At 44.0% G+C, this 18,535-nt stretch overlaps 1 protein-coding gene across 5 annotated transcripts; it reads left to right on the top strand.

Annotated features, from left to right (window-relative positions):
• Window positions 1–9,682: 9,682 nt before the first annotated feature.
• On the top strand, window positions 9,683–17,736 carry LOC106602326 (ras GTPase-activating protein-binding protein 2). 5 transcript variants are annotated; one of them, XM_014194895.2, is made up of 13 exons: window positions 9,683–9,922; window positions 11,651–11,769; window positions 11,881–11,962; window positions 12,206–12,379; window positions 12,729–12,819; window positions 12,927–13,032; window positions 14,173–14,353; window positions 14,590–14,691; window positions 14,788–14,893; window positions 15,079–15,138; window positions 15,234–15,362; window positions 15,571–15,689; window positions 16,350–17,736. In XM_014194895.2, exons 2-13 carry the CDS (start codon window positions 11,675–11,677, stop codon window positions 16,635–16,637), a joined length of 1,533 nt encoding a protein of 510 aa, XP_014050370.1. In that variant the 5' UTR covers window positions 9,683–9,922; window positions 11,651–11,674; the 3' UTR covers window positions 16,638–17,736. The 5 variants fall into 5 exon arrangements, with proteins under 5 accessions (XP_014050370.1, XP_014050366.1, XP_014050364.1 ...); XM_014194891.2 differs by having other exon boundaries at window positions 15,571–15,698; XM_014194889.2 differs by having other exon boundaries at window positions 12,206–12,391.
• Window positions 17,737–18,535: the final 799 nt, after the last annotated feature.

Below are 18,535 nucleotides of genomic sequence, written 5' to 3'. Positions count from 1 at the left end.
TCACGTCTTAGAATTGTACAATATAGAATACAATAGAATAGAATCAAGTTGCTGTACATTCCATCATTATTAAACGAGTGAAAAAAAAACATTTCAATATTTATTTATACAGCAGTAAACTATAATTGCCTTATATGGCTCAGCAAAACACTTTTTTCTCCAAAGGTTTATATTAGTTTTTGTTCGTTTTCTGAGCAAATTGCTATTCAGGATGAGTGTTTGCAGTGCTGTGTATGGAATGAGAATGAATAGCCTACTATTTAGAATGAATAAAATCACAATTTGTCATGAGGACATTATTTTAGGGCTAAATGCATGTGCCTTTAGAAACAAAGAACCATACTTTGTATAACTATGTATGTTTGGGTCTGGGGCTGCTAAGCAACAAGACAGTCCTGCAAAACCTGGCCAGGATTGGATGTGATTTGGACCCAATAATTGAGTGACATTTCTAAAGGCCATTCATATTTATTTACATGGAAAAACAGCATTTCTACTAGTACTTCCATAGTTATTCGGTCACTTGGCGTGTTTTTTTCTAGCAACATTGTTAATTTACACGTGATGTGTGATGGTGTTTTTACATACTTATCAACTTTGTCACATTGTATTACCTTTACTCACTGTTGTGTTATTCATGTCCATTAGATGGCGCTCATTCTCCAGTTTTGATTTAAATCACCCACCGGCTCAATTCACAAGGGAGTTAAGAACTAAAGGTAGTTACTTCAAGGTAACAATCGCTGTTCAAGAAAGTACTCTTTTTTTATGTGTAACTTATAACAAACGCACAGTATACCTTCGTTGTTCTTCACCCTTGGCATTGTTTGGTCAAGGACTGATAACTATACACCCACTGCTGTTTACATCATAGCTGTACTTTCCAATAACTGGATTGGATTGATTGAGTTCCTTGACTGAATGAGTCATCATGACTGATAAGATGTTGTGTTCATCTCTCAGAACAAGTCTCTACAGTTCAGATGAGGAGAGAACAGCTGTGGTGGAACCGCCAGCCTGATACAGTAATGTAGTCTGTACAGATGGAATGCTGTTGGAATTCAGGGTTGGGTAGGTTACTTTATGGTACTGTCAGGGTTGGGTAGGTTACTTTATGGTACAGTCAGGGTTGGGTAGGTTACTTTATGGTACAGTCAGGGTTGAGTAGGTTACTTTCTAAATGTAATCCGTTACAGTTACTGGTTACCTGTCCAAAATTGTAGTCAGTCACGTAACTTTTGGATGACCCAAATTCAGTATAATCTAATTACTTTCAGTTACTTAAGAGGAATTAGAGGAGACAAGAAGACAAGAAATATCCATCAAATACATTTGGTGTGTGGTCAGACTTGTTCAGGTGGAACAAACTTAACTTCGCAAACATCCTTTCTGAATTTGAAAGTTATCTGATTATATTTTTTTGCTGGTAATTTAACTGATTACACTTACAGTTTTGTTGTAATAAAATTACTCCCTAACCCTATGTGTGACGATAACTAAGCAATATGTTATCCTTTGTTGGGTACTTGAATCATATTCAGTAGCAAGTAACAACAGCAATAGGATATGGTTAGTAGTGATATATCTGATCAAGTTTTTTGGTGTAATCACTATCAATTACAACTTTATTTAAAAAAATGGCGGCGAGACAACCAAAGTCCTGGCAAACATTTTAGTTTTCCAACACTGTCCCGCTTCAAAACAAACAAAATAATTAAGAATATGTAATATTTCCATATTAGAGCTATTTGTCAAAACAAGGCCTCTGGCACACTAAATTTCACAATAGGCTCTGTGCTATATCACAAAGCATTGGCATGAGAGGGTTGTTTAATTAGCATGTATCAGCCTTCATAATAGATTTCCATGGGAAAGAGACTTCAGATAATTTTGCAGGCATGGATGTCAACAGTGCTGTCTGTGTTCTATCTGCAGTGACTATCCTCGTGATGTTATCTGATGACAAAGAAGGTAGGTATCATCTTTAGAGTTTGCTGTAACTATTTACAAATTGTATTTTTTTTCTCAGAGACTTTGTACCATGTGTTCTAAAGTAAACCTTTGTACGGGTTATTTTTGCATTTATCAAGCTTTGTGATGTCATGATGTATTCTTCATAGAATCAACTCTTTCTTTCTACAATCCATCCCTATTTGTAAGGGGTGCGTAACTGGTGGCAGGGAAGTCAAACGCAGCAGAGAGCAGAACTTGGTGAATAGCCGGAGCAGTTTAATATATAAAACTAACGGCATACAAAACAACAAACACATGAGTACAAAACCCGTAGCACACCAGTGACACATAGCACACAAACTTACAAAATAAACAATTCCCGACAAGGACATGGGGGAAACAGAGGGAAAATATACAACATGTAATTAGGGAATTGAAACCAGGTGTGTGTGAAAACAAGACAAAACAAATGGAATATGAAAAATGGATCGGCGATGGCTAGAAGACCGGTGACGTCGACCGCCGAACACCGCCCGAACAAGGAGAGAAACCGACTTCGGCAGAAGTTGTGACACTAATGGTGATGTGATTAGTGATCTAATTAGAAACAAGCATACCATGTTACATAACTGCCTCTACAAATGCAACACTGTGTAAGAGCCAAATGTCACCCTATTCCCTTGAGCACTGTTTTACACCAGGGCCAATAGGGCTCTGGTCAAAAGTAGTGGACTATATACCGAATAGAATGTCTATTGAGATGCACACATTGTGTGTAATGTCAAGAGATCTTTTCATATGATGTCATGCCATTAGGTTATCAAAACCATTATAGGTGAGTTGTTCATTGCCTTCAGTCAGAACGAACAAAGATCAAGCATTCCTTTCCTTTGATCAAAATATTATAATTTTTATCCTCGACAGGCAAAGGTGTTACAAACAGCCGCAAATACACTACATGACCAAAAGTATGCTCGTCGAACATCTCATTCCAAAATCATGGGCATTAATATGGAGTTGGACCCCCTTTGCTGCTATAACAGCCTCCACTCTTCTGGGAAGGCTTTCCATTAGATGTTGGAACATTGCTTCCATTCAGCCACAAGAGCATTAGTGAGATCGGGCAATGATGTTGGGTGATTAGGTCTGGCTTGCAGTCGGCGTTCCAATTCATCCCAAAGGTGTTCGATGGGGTTGAGGTCAGAGCTCTGTGCAGGCCAGTCAAATTCTTCCACATCGATCTCGACAAACCATTTCTGTATGGACCTCGCTTTGTGCACGGGGGCATTGTCATGCTTAAACAGGAAAGGGCCTCCCCCAAACTGTTACCACAACAATTGGAAGCACAGAATTGTCTAGAATGTTATTGTATGCTGTAGAGTTAAGATTTCCCTTCACTGGAACTAAGGGGCCTAGCACGAACCATGAAAAACAGCCCCAGACCATTATTCCTCCCCCACCAAACTTTCAAATCAAATCAAATCAAATTGCATTGGTCACATACATGTGTTTAGCAGATGTTATTGCGGGTGTAGCGAAATACCTGTGCTTCTAGTTCCGATAGTGCAGCAATATCTAACAAGTAATATCTAACAATTTCACAACATATACCCAGAACACACCAATCTAGGTAAAGGAATGGAATTAAGAATATATAAATATATGGACGAGCAATGTCAGAGCGGCATAGACTAAGATGCAGTAGAATAGTATAGAATAAAGTATATACATATGAGATGAGTAATGCAAGATATGTAAACATTATTAAAGTGACATTATTAAAGTGACTAGTGTTCCATTTATTAAAGTGGCCAATGATTTAAAGTCTGTGTATGTAGGCAGCAGCCTCTCTGTGCTAGTGATGGCTATGTAACAGTCTGAAGGCCTTGAGATAGAAGCTGTTTTTCAGTCTCTCTGTCCCAGCTTTGATGCACCTGTACTGACCTCGCCTTCTGGATGATAGTGGGGTCTACAGGCAGTGGCTCGGGTGGTTGTTGTTGTCTTTCAAATTGCCATTATGCATTCGGGCAGGTAGCGTTCTCCTGGCATCCGCCAAACCCAGATTAGTTTGTCGGACTGCCAGATAGTGAAGCGTGATTCATCACTCCAGAGAACGTATTTCCACTGCTCCAGAGTCCAATGGCGCCGAGCTTTACACTTCTCTAGCCAACTTTTGGCATTGCGCATGGTGATCTTAGGCTTGTGTGCGGCTGCTCGGCCATGGAAACCCATTTCATGAAGCTCCCAACGAACAGTTCTTGTGCTGATACTGCTTCCAGAGGCAATTTGGAACTCGGTAGTGAGTGTTGCAACCAAGGACAGACGATTTTTACACTCTACACGCTTCAACACTCGGCGGTTCCGTAGTGTGAGCTTGTGTGGCCTACCACTTCGCGGCTGAGCCGTTGTTGCACCTAGACGTTTCCACTTCACAATAACTGCACTTACCGCTGACCGGGGCAGCTCTAGTAGGGCAGAAATTTTACAAACTGACTTGTTGGAAACGTGGCAATAGCATCCTATGACGTTGCCACGTTGAAAGTCTCTGAGCTCTTCAGTAAGGACATTCTACTGCCAATGTTTGTCCATGGAAATTGCATGGCTGGGTGCTCGATTTGTCAGCAACAGGTGTAGTTGAAATAGCTAAATCCACTAATTTTAAGGGATGTTCACATACTTTTGTATATATTGTGTATTTTCACAGTATCTTCATTATCATCATCATCATAAATGGTCATCCATTTCTTATCCTTAACAGTTAAAGGTGTTACAAACTGTCACAAATATTTCCGCAGTGAGTATTTTCATTATCATCATCATCATAAATGGCCATTCATTTATTTTTGACTGTACAGTTTGTGCTTCAATAAAAATGTAATAAACATTGTACTTTTAGTGGGCAATTCTGAACATGAACAATCGATCCATTCCATTCTATTTTGGTTCCTAGGGCTCCAGAAGTGCTCTGAGGTGTGTCTGGTTCCTTGAAGGCTATCAGGTCACCCCGAAGGACGAGGAGAGGGGAGACGGGTATAAGGAGTTCCAGCTAACCCCTCCACTCCCCCTCCCAGACCACCACAGCCTTCCCCCCTGGTGTAGCTCTCTCTTCCACTGGGGCGTATTTTGTGTACCCCATGGTGGTCAATGTGGCTGGGAAGAAAATCTATTCGGCTGCCAAGTTCCCAGAAATGAGAGAGGTATAACAGGGCACATAGGTAGAAGTCGTACCCATGCCTGCCGGGAGCAATGTGCAGCAGTCTGGTAACCTGACAAGGCCTGGGTCCAACCAGTTCTGGTCATCCCTTGGTACTCTTCACTCCCTCCTGAGAGAGGGTAAGGGGTGCTATGCCCCACCTGTAGTGGTGGTGATCAAGGGTGTGTATACAATACTAAAAGCTGTTAACTCTGCCAGTGATGTCAAAGTGATGCTCAGTCACGGATACTCCAGACCAGTAATAGTGGTGCTAGTGGAAACCAGGCTATCCAGTTCCTGCTCATCAAGTCGCCTCTGATTCCAGTGGTATTGGGATTCTCCTGGCTCGAACAACACAATCCCCTCATTAACTAGCACCACGCCGCCTACATTGATGGATACCTACATTGGGGACTCCCTAGCTGCTGGATTTATCTGTCGATCTTCCTCTCCCGCTGGGACGGGGTTCTTCTTCATGGAGAAAAAGGATAAGACCCTGCGCCCGTGCATTGACTACTGGGGACTCAATGACATTATGGTTAAGAACCGTTACCTGCTATCACTCATCTCCTCGGCCTTCGAGCTGCTCCAGGGGGCCATTGTATTTTCCAAGCTGGATCGACGGAACGCCTACCACCTGGTGTGGATACGAGAGGGGGACGAGTGGAAGACCGCCTTCAACCCGGCCAGTGGCCACTACGAGTATCTGGTCATGTCCTTTGACTTCACCAACACCCCTGCTGTGTTCCAGGCTCTGGTGAATGATGTTCTCCGTGACATGTTTAAACGGTTCGTCTTCATCTACATTGATGACATCCTCGTCTTCTCCCGCTCCCCTCAAGAACACATGCTCCACGTCCGGCAGGTCCTTCAACGTCTTCATCTCCCATCGCCTCAACGCCACGGAAAGGAACTATGATGTGGGGAATCGTGAGCTTCTCGCGGTGAAGATGGCGTTGGAGGAATGGAGGCCATTGTGTGGACTGACCACAAGAACCTGGAGTATCTCCACACCGCCAAGCACCTCAACTCCAGGCAAGCCAGATGGGCCCTGCTGTTCACATGGTTCAACTTCTCCCTCTCAAACCAGCCAGGATCCAAGAATGTCAAGCCAGATGCACCGTCCCACCGCTATAGCCCCACGACTACTTTTATTTTTTATTTATTTTTATTTCACCTTTATTTAACCAGGTAGGCAAGTTGAGAACAAGTTCTCATTTACAATTGCGACCTGGCCAAGATAAAGCAAAGCAGTTCGACAACATACAACAACACAGAGTTACACATGGAGTAAAACAAACATACAGTCAATAATACAGTAGAAAAATAAGTCTATATACAATGTGAGCAAATGAGGTGAGATAAGGGAGGTAAAGACAAAAAAGGCCATGGTGGCAAAGTAAATACAATATAGCAAGTAAAACACTGGAATGGTAGATTTGTAGTAGAAGAAAGTGCAAAGTAGAAATAAATAATGGGGTGCTAAGGAGCAAAATAAATAAAATAAATAAATACAGTAGGGGAAGAGGTAGTTGTTTGGGCTAAATTATAGATGGGCTATGCACAGGTGCAGTGATCTGTGAGCTGCTCTGACAGCTGGTGCTTAAAGCTAGTGAGGCAGATAAGTGTTTCCAGTTTCAGAGATTTTTGTAGTTCGTTCCAGTCATTGGCAGCAGAGAACTGGAAGGAGAGACGGCCAAAGGAGGAATTGGCTTTGGGGGTGACCAGAGAGATATACCTGCTGGAGCGCGTGCTACAGGTGGGTGCTGCTATGGTGACCAGTGTGCGGAGATAAGGGGGGACTTTACCTAGCAGGGTCTTGTAGATGACCTGGAGCCAGTGGGTTTGGCGACGATTATGAAACGAAGGCCAGCCAACGAGAGTGTACAGGTCGCAGTGGTGGGTAGTATATGGGGCTTTGGTGACAAAACGGATGGCACTGTGATAGACTGCATCCAGTTTGTTGAGTAGGGTATTGGAGGCTATTTTGTAAATGACATCGCCGAAGTCGAGGATCGGTAGGATAGTCAGTTTTACGAGGGTATGTTTGGCAGCATGAGTGAAGGATGCTTTGTTGCGAAATAGGAAGCCAATTCTAGATTTACCTTTGGATTGGAGATGTTTGATGTGAGTCTGGAAGGAGAGTTTACAGTCTAACCAGACACCCAGGTATTTGTAGCTGTCCACATATTCTAAGTCAGAACCGTCCAGAGTAGTGATGCTGGACAGGTGGGCAGGTGCAGGCAGCGATCGGTTGAAGAGCATGCATTTAGTTTTACTTGTATTTAGGAGCGGTTGGAGGCCAAGGAAGGAGAGTTGTATGGCATTGAAGCTCGTCTGGAGGGTTGTTAACACAGTGTCCAAAGAAGGGCCAGAAGTATACAGAATGGTGTCGTCTGCGTAGAGGTGGATCAGAGACTCACCAGCAGCAAGAGCGACATCATTGATGTATACAGAGAAAAGAGTTGGCCCAAGAATTGAACCCTGTGGCACCCCCATAGAGACTGCCAGAGGTCCGGACAACAGGCCCTCCGATTTGACACACTGAACTCTATCAGAGAAGTAGTTGGTGAACCAAGCGATGCAATCATTTGAGAAACCAAGGCTATTGAGTCTGCCGATAAGGATGTGGTGATTGACAGAGTCGAAAGCTTTGGCCAGGTGAATGAATACGGCAGCACAGTATTGTTTCTTATCGATGGCAGTTACGATATCGTTTAGGACCTTGAGCGTGGCTGAGGTGCACCCATGACCAGCTCTGAAACCAGATTGTATAGCGGAGAAGGTGCGGTGGGATTCAAAATGGTCGGTAATCTGTTTGTTGACTTGGCTTTCGAAGACCTTAGAAAGGCAGGGTAGGATGGATATAGGTCTGTAGCAATTTGGGTCAAGAGTGTCCCCTCCTTTGATGAGGGGGATGACAGCAGCTGCTTTCCAATCTATGGGAATCTCAGACGACACAAAAGAGAGGTTGAACAGGCTAGTAATAGGGGTTGCAATAACCTCACGGACCTGCTTCCCTCCCGGAACCCGAGACCATCCTTCCCACTTCGTGCCTGGCAATGGCACTCAGCAGCGGGTCAATAGGGTAGCATGTCCGTGAGGTGCAGAGTTCCCAGCCGAACCCCGGGGGGGGGCCCCTGACAACCGGATGTTCATTCCTGATGCCGTCTGCTCCGCGGTCCTGGAGTGGGCCCACTCTCCAGGTTTGCCTGCCACCCGGGCACCCGTCAGACCCTGGCCTTTGTGCGACAGCGCTTTTGGTGGCCTATTTTGGTCCCTGACGTGTCCGCATTCGTCGCCACTTGAACGGTGTGTGCACAGAATAAGACTCCTCGGCAAGCTCCGGCTTGTTTCCTCCAACCTCTGCCGGTCCCCCAAAAGGCACCTAAAGGATTCTCAGACCATGAGAAACAAGATTATCTGATCTGATGAAACCAAGATTGAACTCTTTGGCTTGAATGCCAAGTGTTACGTCTGGAGGAAACCTGGCACCATCTCTACGGTGAAGAATGGTGGTGGCACCATGGTGGGATGTTTTTCAGCAGCAGGGACTCGGAGACTAGTCAGGATCAAGGGAAAGATGAACAGAGCAAAGTACAGAGAGATCCTTGATGAAAACCTACTCCAGAGTGCTCAGGACCTCAGACTGTGGCGAAGGTTCACCTTCCAACAGGACAACAATCCCAAACACACAGCCAAGGCAATGCAGGAGTGGCTTCAGGACGTCTCTGAATGTCCTTGAGTGGCCCAACCAGAGCCCGGACTTGAACCCGATCGAACGTCCCTGGAGAGACCTGAAAATAGCTCCCCATCCAACCTGACAGAGCTTGAGAGGATCTGCACAGGAGAATGGGAGAAACTCCCCAAATACAGGTGTGCCAAGCTTGAGGCGTCATACCCAAGAAGACTTGAGGCTGTAATCGCTGCCAAAGGTGCTTCAACAAAGTACTGGGTAAAGGGTCTGAATACTTATGTAAATGGGACATTTCAGTAAAAACCTGTTTTTGCTTTGTCATTATGGGGTATTGTGTGTAGATTGATGAGAAGAAAAAAACAATTTAATCAATTTTAGAATAAGGCTGTAACGTAACAAAATGTGGAAAAAGTCAAGCGGTCTGAATACTCTCCGAATGCACTGTAGGTGTGTCTCCTGATACTGGCAGGCATATGACAGGCTTGTTTCTGTGGCTCTAGGTTTCCTCCAGTTTTTGTATTCAAAAGTATTAATTGTAGCCTTCAAGTTATCTGCTGTCTGTCAGGAATAAAACATATCTTTGCCTCATGCATTAAAGAGTGCTCAATTTTGTAGTGTATAGAACATACTATATGAACATGATTTTCTTTATAAATATGTTTTAAGTCACAGTGAATCTCTTTTTAAATGTTCGCTGATAAAGAATATTATATTATGACAAAATAAACCCGTTGTGACGTCATAACGTCTGGATTTTTAGGCAGGAAGGCAGGCGGGAAAATACACCAAATTACGTCACAATTAATGTTGTCCAGTGTAAAAATATCATTGGCTACTCCACTGTCACGGGGGTTCCTGCCCTAGATTGCAGGGGTTAGACAATAAATTTGAAGTCTATCGCTTTAAATTCCAATCTCTGATACAGCAGAGATCATTAAGTCTGTCAGTAGAGGGTGAGAAATATTATAAATTACACCTGAAATATTCTTCATATTTCAGAGTATAGTCTTTGACGACCAGAATCGTTTATAGTCATAGTTATTTAATCACTGTGTTCAATTAGATAGGTATTTCAAAAGGTAAGTTACCTTTTAATAAAAAAAAAAATTAATAGCTAAACTGTCTACCGTTAATCTGACTAACATTTTATTAATGGCTAGCTACTGTAGTTGTTCTCGGGAAAAAGTTAACGTTTGAGTTAGTGAAGGTCTTTGTTGGCTCACTGTACAGTATGTGTCTTCAATTAATTCCATGTCGACAATTTGAGTTAAAGGGAAAAACAGTCATGGTATCATGTGATGCTAAACCCCGAATTTTACCGTGTTCAATTTTATTTTTTCTCATTTATTAACTAGCTATAGCTCAAAATACCTAGCCAGTCGGCCTTTGTATTATGTGCAATGCTAACACGAGCACTGGTGTCGACACTATTGCTTGCTAACCAGCTCTGTTCAAGAAAACCCTGCCTGCCGGTGCCAGGATTTAGGCACTTGCACGAGCGTGTTAGCCGGTCAGAATAGACCAATGTGTATTGTCTAGTTACAAAGTGATTGTTGCTAGCTGTTCAACGTTTCTTATTCATGAAATTGAGCCACATGACTTTGCATCATTAAAGTGTTGATGCATATTAATACACGAAGGAAAACTGATAGGGGTAAACAAAGTTGTCAGACAAGGTAGCTTGAGAAAAAGCAACGACGCCACAAATCTAGCTTAGCGCCATTAGCTGCCTAACGTTAGCTAATGTACCAGTTTCACTATAATTTAATTAGCAACCGGTACGGGCTTAACTGTGCTTATTGTTTATGAAAATGTATACTGAAATTACATTCGAATATTGGGGGTAATGTTATTTGGTTAACACTGCGTGCATTGATAACTTTGAGCTAGCTAGCGAGTTTTCCCAATTTGGCCTAGCAAACTAGCTACTTTCCCAACCTAGTTGTAGGAAGCCAGCGTTAACTAGCTAATCCTCGTTTACCTTACAAGTATGCTGCCCTTACTAGTTTGCTAAATACACTTCCAAATAAAACGAGGCCTCTTTCAAAGCATATGGAGTTGGTCTACTATTTCTAGCAACATTTGTTATGTCTGGTATCAAGGCCAGGGAAATGATTCGACGATGCCACACAAAAATAGACATCCAGCTACGACAGAGGCTGTACCAGGTCGTGGGAGGCCTTCCGCAGTTGTCACAATAGGCCTGGCTACTATCAAACAAATTAATTTAACATTACCCTAATTTGTTCATTTGATTAGTAACATATGTTCAGACAATCTCTCAACTCTTCTGAGAACGTCTCGTTGAAGTCGACCTATGCTTTGTACCCCTCTTGTGTCCGGGTGGATAAACATGATGGCGCAGTTGCACGCTAGTGGGTGCTAACAAAGTAGGTAGTTAGCTAGCCAACTAGCAACGATAAATATGTATCAGTTTAAAATGTGAACACGAACAACTTGGTGCATTGTCGTGGAGTTGAACGCATTGACTTTGTCTTCATATTCTCAACTAATTTCAAAACTAGAAAGCAACGTCTTAATAACCAGTTTCTGTACACAATTTTCTATTAGCTGAAATTTGCATGCAAATAACTTCCATGAACGATTCATAAGTTGCTCAGTTTTCCATTGGTTTCATTCTGATATTAAGGGTTGATATTGTACATGTTGCCTCAATTATGTCCAATATGAATGAGTTGTCATGGCTTTATTTTCCTTCTGCAATGCTGACCTGCATGTTCTTAGGTTACTTCAAAGTATTACTTAATTTCAAGATTAAAATATGTTTTGTTAACGTTCTGTTTCAGCACTTGATATTGATTACCAAAGAAATGGTGATGGAGAAGCCAAGTCCCCTGCTTGTAGGGCGGGAGTTTGTGAGGCAATATTACACACTCTTAAACAAAGCACCCGATTTCCTGCACAGGTACTGACCGATTTGTCTAGATTGAATAGCCCACAGTATGTGATAACTTTCCATTGCTTTATGTAGACTTGTGCCAGCAGGACTTTAAATGTCTCTGCTTTGTCATGACAGGTTCTATGGAAGGAACTCCTCCTATGTTCATGGCGGACTCGACTCCAACGGGAAGCTTGCAGAAGCGGTGTATGGCCAAGCGGTAAGTGTCAATAACCTAAATCAAAGATCCAGATGACAACTACCTGTTTTGAAAAACATAGCACAGTCAAGAGTCTTCACTCGGGATGCTTTTCATGCAAATCTCAAACAATTTAGATTTTAAAATATATTTTTAATAACCTTCCAAGTGCTGTGATGTAATAATTCAGGGAATTTGATTCTATTATAAACCACTCCTGGCCTTGTGATTTACTTCTAACTGTACTTCCTTCACCTTACCCAGGAAATCCACAAGAAGGTCCTGTCCCTGCAGTTCCAAGAATGCCACACGAAGATCAGACACGTGGACGCCCATGCCACGCTGACTGACGGCGTTGTGGTCCAAGTGCTGGGTGAGCTCTCCAACAACGGCCAGCCAATGAGGAAGTTCATGCAGACCTTTGTGCTCGCTCCAGAGGTGCGTAGTACGGTAGGCTAAAGGGCGGGGCTCACTGCACACACTTTACTAAGCATTGGCTAGTTGTCATATTTTAATTGTCACTCACTCGGAATTTTGGATTGTGTTCAGCAGTCACAAAATAGTAGAATGAATTGAAGTGGAGCGACTACCTGCGTTGTGTTCAGTAGGGCTCAATGTTCAGGAAGTACCTCCCCAGTTCACTCTGTTTCAAAACATTTTATGCCCACTGAAAACAACTCTTAACTTTTTTTTTTTTGATTATGAAGCACCTCAACTATGAGGAAAAGCACATTTTCTTCAGCTATTGCAGCACAAATAATAATAGCTTGTCTGGCTATTTCCACAGGGTTCCGTGGCAAACAAATTCTACGTACACAACGACATCTTCCGCTATGAGGATGAGGTTTTCGGTGACTCTGAGGCTGAACTTGATGAGGGTAAGAAACTTTGCACTTTGTCCAGTTAAATTCTCTTCAATGTTGAATTTGGTTGTCAAGTTGTTTATGGTCTGTGAACTTTGTTTTGTTAATCGATGATACCTCAGAATCTGAAGAGGAGGTTGAGGAGGAGCAGGAGGAGAGACAGCCATCCCCAGAGCCACTCCAGGACAGTCCTAACAGCACTACTTACTACGAGCCTCACCCTGTCATGTAAGTCTATGCCATGGAGACCACCATGCCAGTTTGACAATGATGTTTAGATTAATGGTGACTAGATGTACTTAATGATCTGTTTTAGAGAAATTGAGTTTACGTACAGGTAGTGCACTGCATTAAAAAACAATAAGGAAACATGGCATACAGTTGGTATGTACACTCACCGGACAGTTTATTTGGTACACCCATCTAGTACTGGGTCGGCCCTGCTCTTTGCCTCCAGAACAGCCGGAATTGTTCGGGGCATTCAACAAGCTATCGGAAACGTTCCACAGGGATGTTGGTCCATGCTGATGGCGATGGCATCACACAGTTGCTGTGGATTGTTCGCAGCATGAATGTACTGCCGTCTAGCCCATTCCAGTTGGTCTATTGGGTTGAGGTCTGGGGACTGCGCAGGCCACTCAAGTAAATTGAACTCGATGTCATGCTCCAGGTGCTGTTTTTCCACTCCTTGATTGTCCAAACTTGGTGACCATGTGCCCACGAGCTGCATTTTGTTTTACCTGATAGGTGTAGAACCCGGTGTGGTCGTCTGCTGCAATAGCCCGTCTGTGACAAGGATCAACGAGATGCCGTTCTGCACACCACTGTTGTACTGTGCCGTTATTAATCTAGTTGTGGCCCGCCTGTTAGCGTGCACGATTCTTTCCACTCTCATTCTACCTCTCTCATCAACTCGCTGTTTTTGCCCACAGGACTGCCGCTGACTGGATGTTTATTTTTCTTTCTTTTTGTCGCACCATTCTTGGTTTACTCTAGACATTGTCGTGTGGTAAAATCCCAGGAGGACGGCCATTTCTGAGATACTGGATCCGGCGCGCCTGGCATCAATGATCATACCACGAGCAGTCTTAAGTCACTCGTTTTGCCCATTCAATCGAACAGTAACTGGATGCCTGTCTGCCTGCTTTATCTAGCAGGCCACATGACTCACTGTCTGTAGGAGCGGTCCATTTTCATGAACGGGGTGGGGTACCAAATTAACTGGCCAGTGAGTGTACAGTTGCATCATATTTGTGTCAAGAAGAAATGTGACCGAATCCAATCATATTGAGCTTGTATCTGAGTTTATAATAAGGTACATCTAGGTCAACAGCTGTAGAAAACTTGACTGATTTCTGCTTCATTTAGCAATGGTGTTGAGGAGCCCATGGAGGAGCCGGCTCCAGAGCCTGAGCCCGAGCCTGAACCGGAGCCCGAGGTAGAGGAGCTGAAGCCCGACGTGGAGGAGAAGGTGATGGAGGAGCTGGAGGAGAAGGCCCCCTCCCCGGTCCCCGTAGAGTCCCCACCCAGCACCCAGGAGGCCCCCAAGGTTGGTCCACTCTCCTGGTACAACGGTGCTATGACCATTATAACATGCAGGTTGCATCTGAAATCCCACTGCTATTCTCGCTGGACAAAAGTTCACTATAGAAGGAATAGGGTGCCATTAGCACTATTGCACTGATTACTGTCAAGATATCTGCCTTTCAAAAATTGTACAAGGAAAGTATATTGTACTGTGTTCTACTGATTGGCACGGTTGAATTCTGACTGAATTCCTGGCAGACCTTCTCCTGGGCCTCGGTGACCAGTAAAAACCTGCCTCCTAGCGGTACAGGACCCTCCTCTGGAATCCCCCCCCATGTTGTTAAAGCACCAAGCTCACAGGTAACCGCTCCCCCCCGTGTCTTGTGTGTGTCTGGGCTGAGTGTTGTCTGTGGTCAAGTAGGTCTCATCTCCTCTGTGTGTCGCGTTCCTTTACAGCCCAGAGCGGAGAACAAACCTGAGAGCCAGACGGCCCCTCTCCGGGGACCTCGGGACCAGCGCCCCCGCGACAGACCAGCCTTCGTACAGCGAGCATCCAGACCTGGTAAGACCAGTGGGACCTAATGGCAGTGTGTTTTTCAATAGACGCACTGTCTACACGCGCAATATGCTCTTGGTTTTAGGTCTGCTTAGTTCTCAACATGTCACCAACGTTACGGGTGCTCACACTTCTGTTCTAGTCTTTATTATTTACACCTGGGTCAATGTGTGCACGTCTCTGTCACTTAGATGGTGTTGCACCTTCAGAATCACAAACTGGGAAACCCCACTTCAGTTTTGTCAACAAAGGTAATAAAGCTGTGACTTTGTACTAAATGGGCTCTCTTCAGTGTTGGTACAGAGTGACGGTGCAGATGGTAGCTAATGACTTCTCCTGACTGCAGGTCGGGGCGAGGCGGACCCTGGTGAGATGGACAGCAGAAGGATCATCCGGTACCCAGACAGCCACCAGCTCTTTGTGGGCAACCTCCCTCATGACATTGACGAGGCAGAGCTCAAGGACTTCTTCATGAGTAAGCACTCGTACACATGAATGGTTATTTAGCCATGCCATTTTCTTGTTGTTCAAAGTATCAATAGAATTTTGTGCATTTGGAACAGTTTACATCTTCTATCCTTTTGGTAAGGTGTGACTAACGAGTTAAACTCCAGATGACGTAGCAGGAGGACAATGTATGATTTTCGGGATTTGGAATTGAAAACTAAAATGTCTTCCTTCAGCTTTTGGCAATGTAGTGGAGCTGAGGATCAACACCAAGGGAGTCGGAGGAAAGCTGCCCAACTTTGGATTTGTGGTCTTCGACGACTCTGACCCTGTCCAGAGAATCCTGGGGGCGAAGGTAGGGGGGGCAAGTACTAACTTCATCATTATCCCCCTCATTCACACTGGTGTTTTGGTGGCACACGGCTTGGTGTTGTAAATCACTACCCATGGGTTTTCTGCACAGTATCCTAATCCCCAAATCTGTAGCCCGTTTTCCCTTAGTTTGAATCTCAGCTATAGGAGACTGAGTATTCAAGGTTTTACTGGATCAAAATGGTGCTGGGGGGGGGTGCTGACTGGAAGTTTGAGGCCCTCCCGTTGTCCGCAGAGGCAACATTCAGCTTGGCTTATGCTATCTGAGTCTCAAACGTTCTAACAAAATCAATGGGGTTCCCATGCTCTGACAAAAATACTCCTGAATGTATCAATTTTGGTATTTGATTCTCCCTGACTCTTATTTTTGGTGATTGTTGGTTCTCAAGGATCATAATAAAAAAAAAATATTGGGGGCTCTTGTTTTGGCTGTTTGGACATAGGTGGCCCGAAAACACTTAGGAGGCCTGCCCAAGACTTTCCTATGCAGGAAAACCACAAACACAATCGATACAACCTAAGATGCAACAATAGGGTTTTATGGTGTGCAAACCAGTGAATGAGAAGGATTGTGAAAAGGGTATTTTCTTAAGGTCCCCTATCACCTGCCAGTCCTGTATTAACGGTCTCCTCTGTCCTGTAGCCCATCATGTTCCGCGGTGAGGTGCGTCTGAACGTAGAGGAGAAGAAGACCAGGGCGGTACGTGAGCGGGAGGTCCGTGGCGGAGGAGATGACCGCAGAGACATGGGGAGACGCGGCGACAGGGGGCCCGGTGGCCCGCGAGGAGGCATGGTGGCCGGCAACGGGATGATGCGTGACAGCAGGGGCCCCCCACCCAGGGGCGGCATGGGTGCGCCCAAGCCCGGCCTAGGCTCTGGAAGAGGAGCAGGAGGAACCGCCGAGGGCCGCTTCACCACCCAGCGCCGCTGATAGTGCCACCTGCAGTTCGGAAGTAGTACCACGTTCTTCATCTTCTACCGTTCTCGTTAACGAAAAAAAATCTACATGTATAAACATATATACTTTTGTTTGTTTTTCGTTTCGGTAAAAAAGTATTTTTGGCTTTGGAATGTGACACAGCCTGTCAACTATTTCTTCTTTGATGTGACAGACAAAAATGAGCAAACGTAAAATTTGCATTTTCGCTTTACTTAGCTGTGAGCTGAGCGTCCTTTTCCAGTGTTGTCAAGAATTCACAAACATTAATTTGTAAATTTGAGGAAAAGCAACCAGGAGTAATCTGCAACGTTATAGGAGGAGGGACTGATAGACTTTTACCTACGATAATACAGCCCATCATTTGGAATAGAGATTATTATGCCTCAACTTACCGGGGCACTACGTCACGAAACCCCTCTTAATGCACATTTTATATGTGGGAGTTCTCTGCCCGTTACTGTTGGGAAAGCATGAGGTGAATTTCCTGCTATGGGGGGGGCTTGCATTTAGTTTTTTCCTTTTCAAAGAACACTGCTTAAAACAAATTGCATAATGCACTCATCAATATGCACTAATGGGTACTTTTGTCATGTTACATTGACATCCTGGGAACACAGCTGGTTGAGACATCTACTGTTGTCTCAAAGCTAAACGACGTGACAAGGCAGGCCTCCACTTCAGGCCTGTTTACTGTGACCAATATACTTTTCTCTCACATCTTTCATCTGCGAACCCATAACTATGCTTCAATTACTGCTGGAATACAACAAGGCACAACAAACCAATCTACAGAATGATTATTTTCCTAAATGAATTTAATAAAAAGCTCGAAGTTCCTGGACTGCACCGAACGGGGAAATAAAAGGATGGTCCACAGACACAAACCAAGCTGACCAATAGGAGAGTGGTGGTGATAATGTTTGTGGAGACTCGCTCCCTATTCTTTGTTGATAGTTTTTTTATTTTTTTTCATGCATTTTTCTTCCCTTCCCTACACTTGCCAGAACTGTGAAACTGGGCCCCCCCTCTTCTCCCTCCATTCCCCGTCAAGTGTACGGAGGAACATAATAAATGTACAGCAAAAATCATAGTTCACTGTATGATTTAATTTTTTTTTTTTTTCAACTTGACTATAAAAGCATGATGGTGCCTTCTATTTCATCTTTCCAGTCTTACTAGTGAGTTGAGGTCGGGGTGTCCGGTGTTGCTTCCAGCTCCAATTGATCTACTCTACCTACCGAGGCCAGGAGATTTTGCCGTGTTCTTCACAGGATTATAACGTTTTTCTGGTGCTCATTTCACTCTCCCATAAGTACTGTTCAACTACCTAAGATGATGTGCTGCAAGTTGTGCATTTGTTTATAGTATCTGCTCTTGGGTTTTGAAGAGACTAGAGAGACAACGGGTGCCTGAAGTTTTAATGTTAAATGTCCCAGAGATGTGTTATTATGTTAAAGAAAGGACTCATTGGAACATACTAGTCATGGTGTGTGTGTGTGTGATTCTTGGTTAGTCAAGCAAATGGGATCAGTTGAAGAGTTTGGATCTGCAGTATTGATGAGTGGTTTGCTTAGTAACTGTAACGGACAGTGAAAATGAAATGCCCTCTTAAAGGAAAACGTTGTATTGCACGGCTCAGACGTGGGCTAGACGGTTCTGAATCGGTACGGTCAGTCGGAGCAGCGTGGTCTTTGTCTCGAACGGTGGCACACGGAATAAGCCCTGGATCCAAGGGCATCCGACTGTTTCATCAACAACAAACATTTTTCGTTGGCAGCAATTTTTGTAAAATGGTTGTCTTAGGTGTGGTTTAGCCTTAGTGCAAACTTGATCTGGGATGACACTCACTTTTTTTAATCCATTTATGCGTTCATATTTTTTTTAAATGC

Source organism: Salmo salar, chromosome ssa04 (genome assembly GCF_905237065.1).
Source record: "Salmo salar chromosome ssa04, Ssal_v3.1, whole genome shotgun sequence".
NCBI lineage: Eukaryota > Metazoa > Chordata > Actinopteri > Salmoniformes > Salmonidae > Salmo > Salmo salar.
This window is presented reverse-complemented; position numbering and strand designations above follow the sequence as displayed.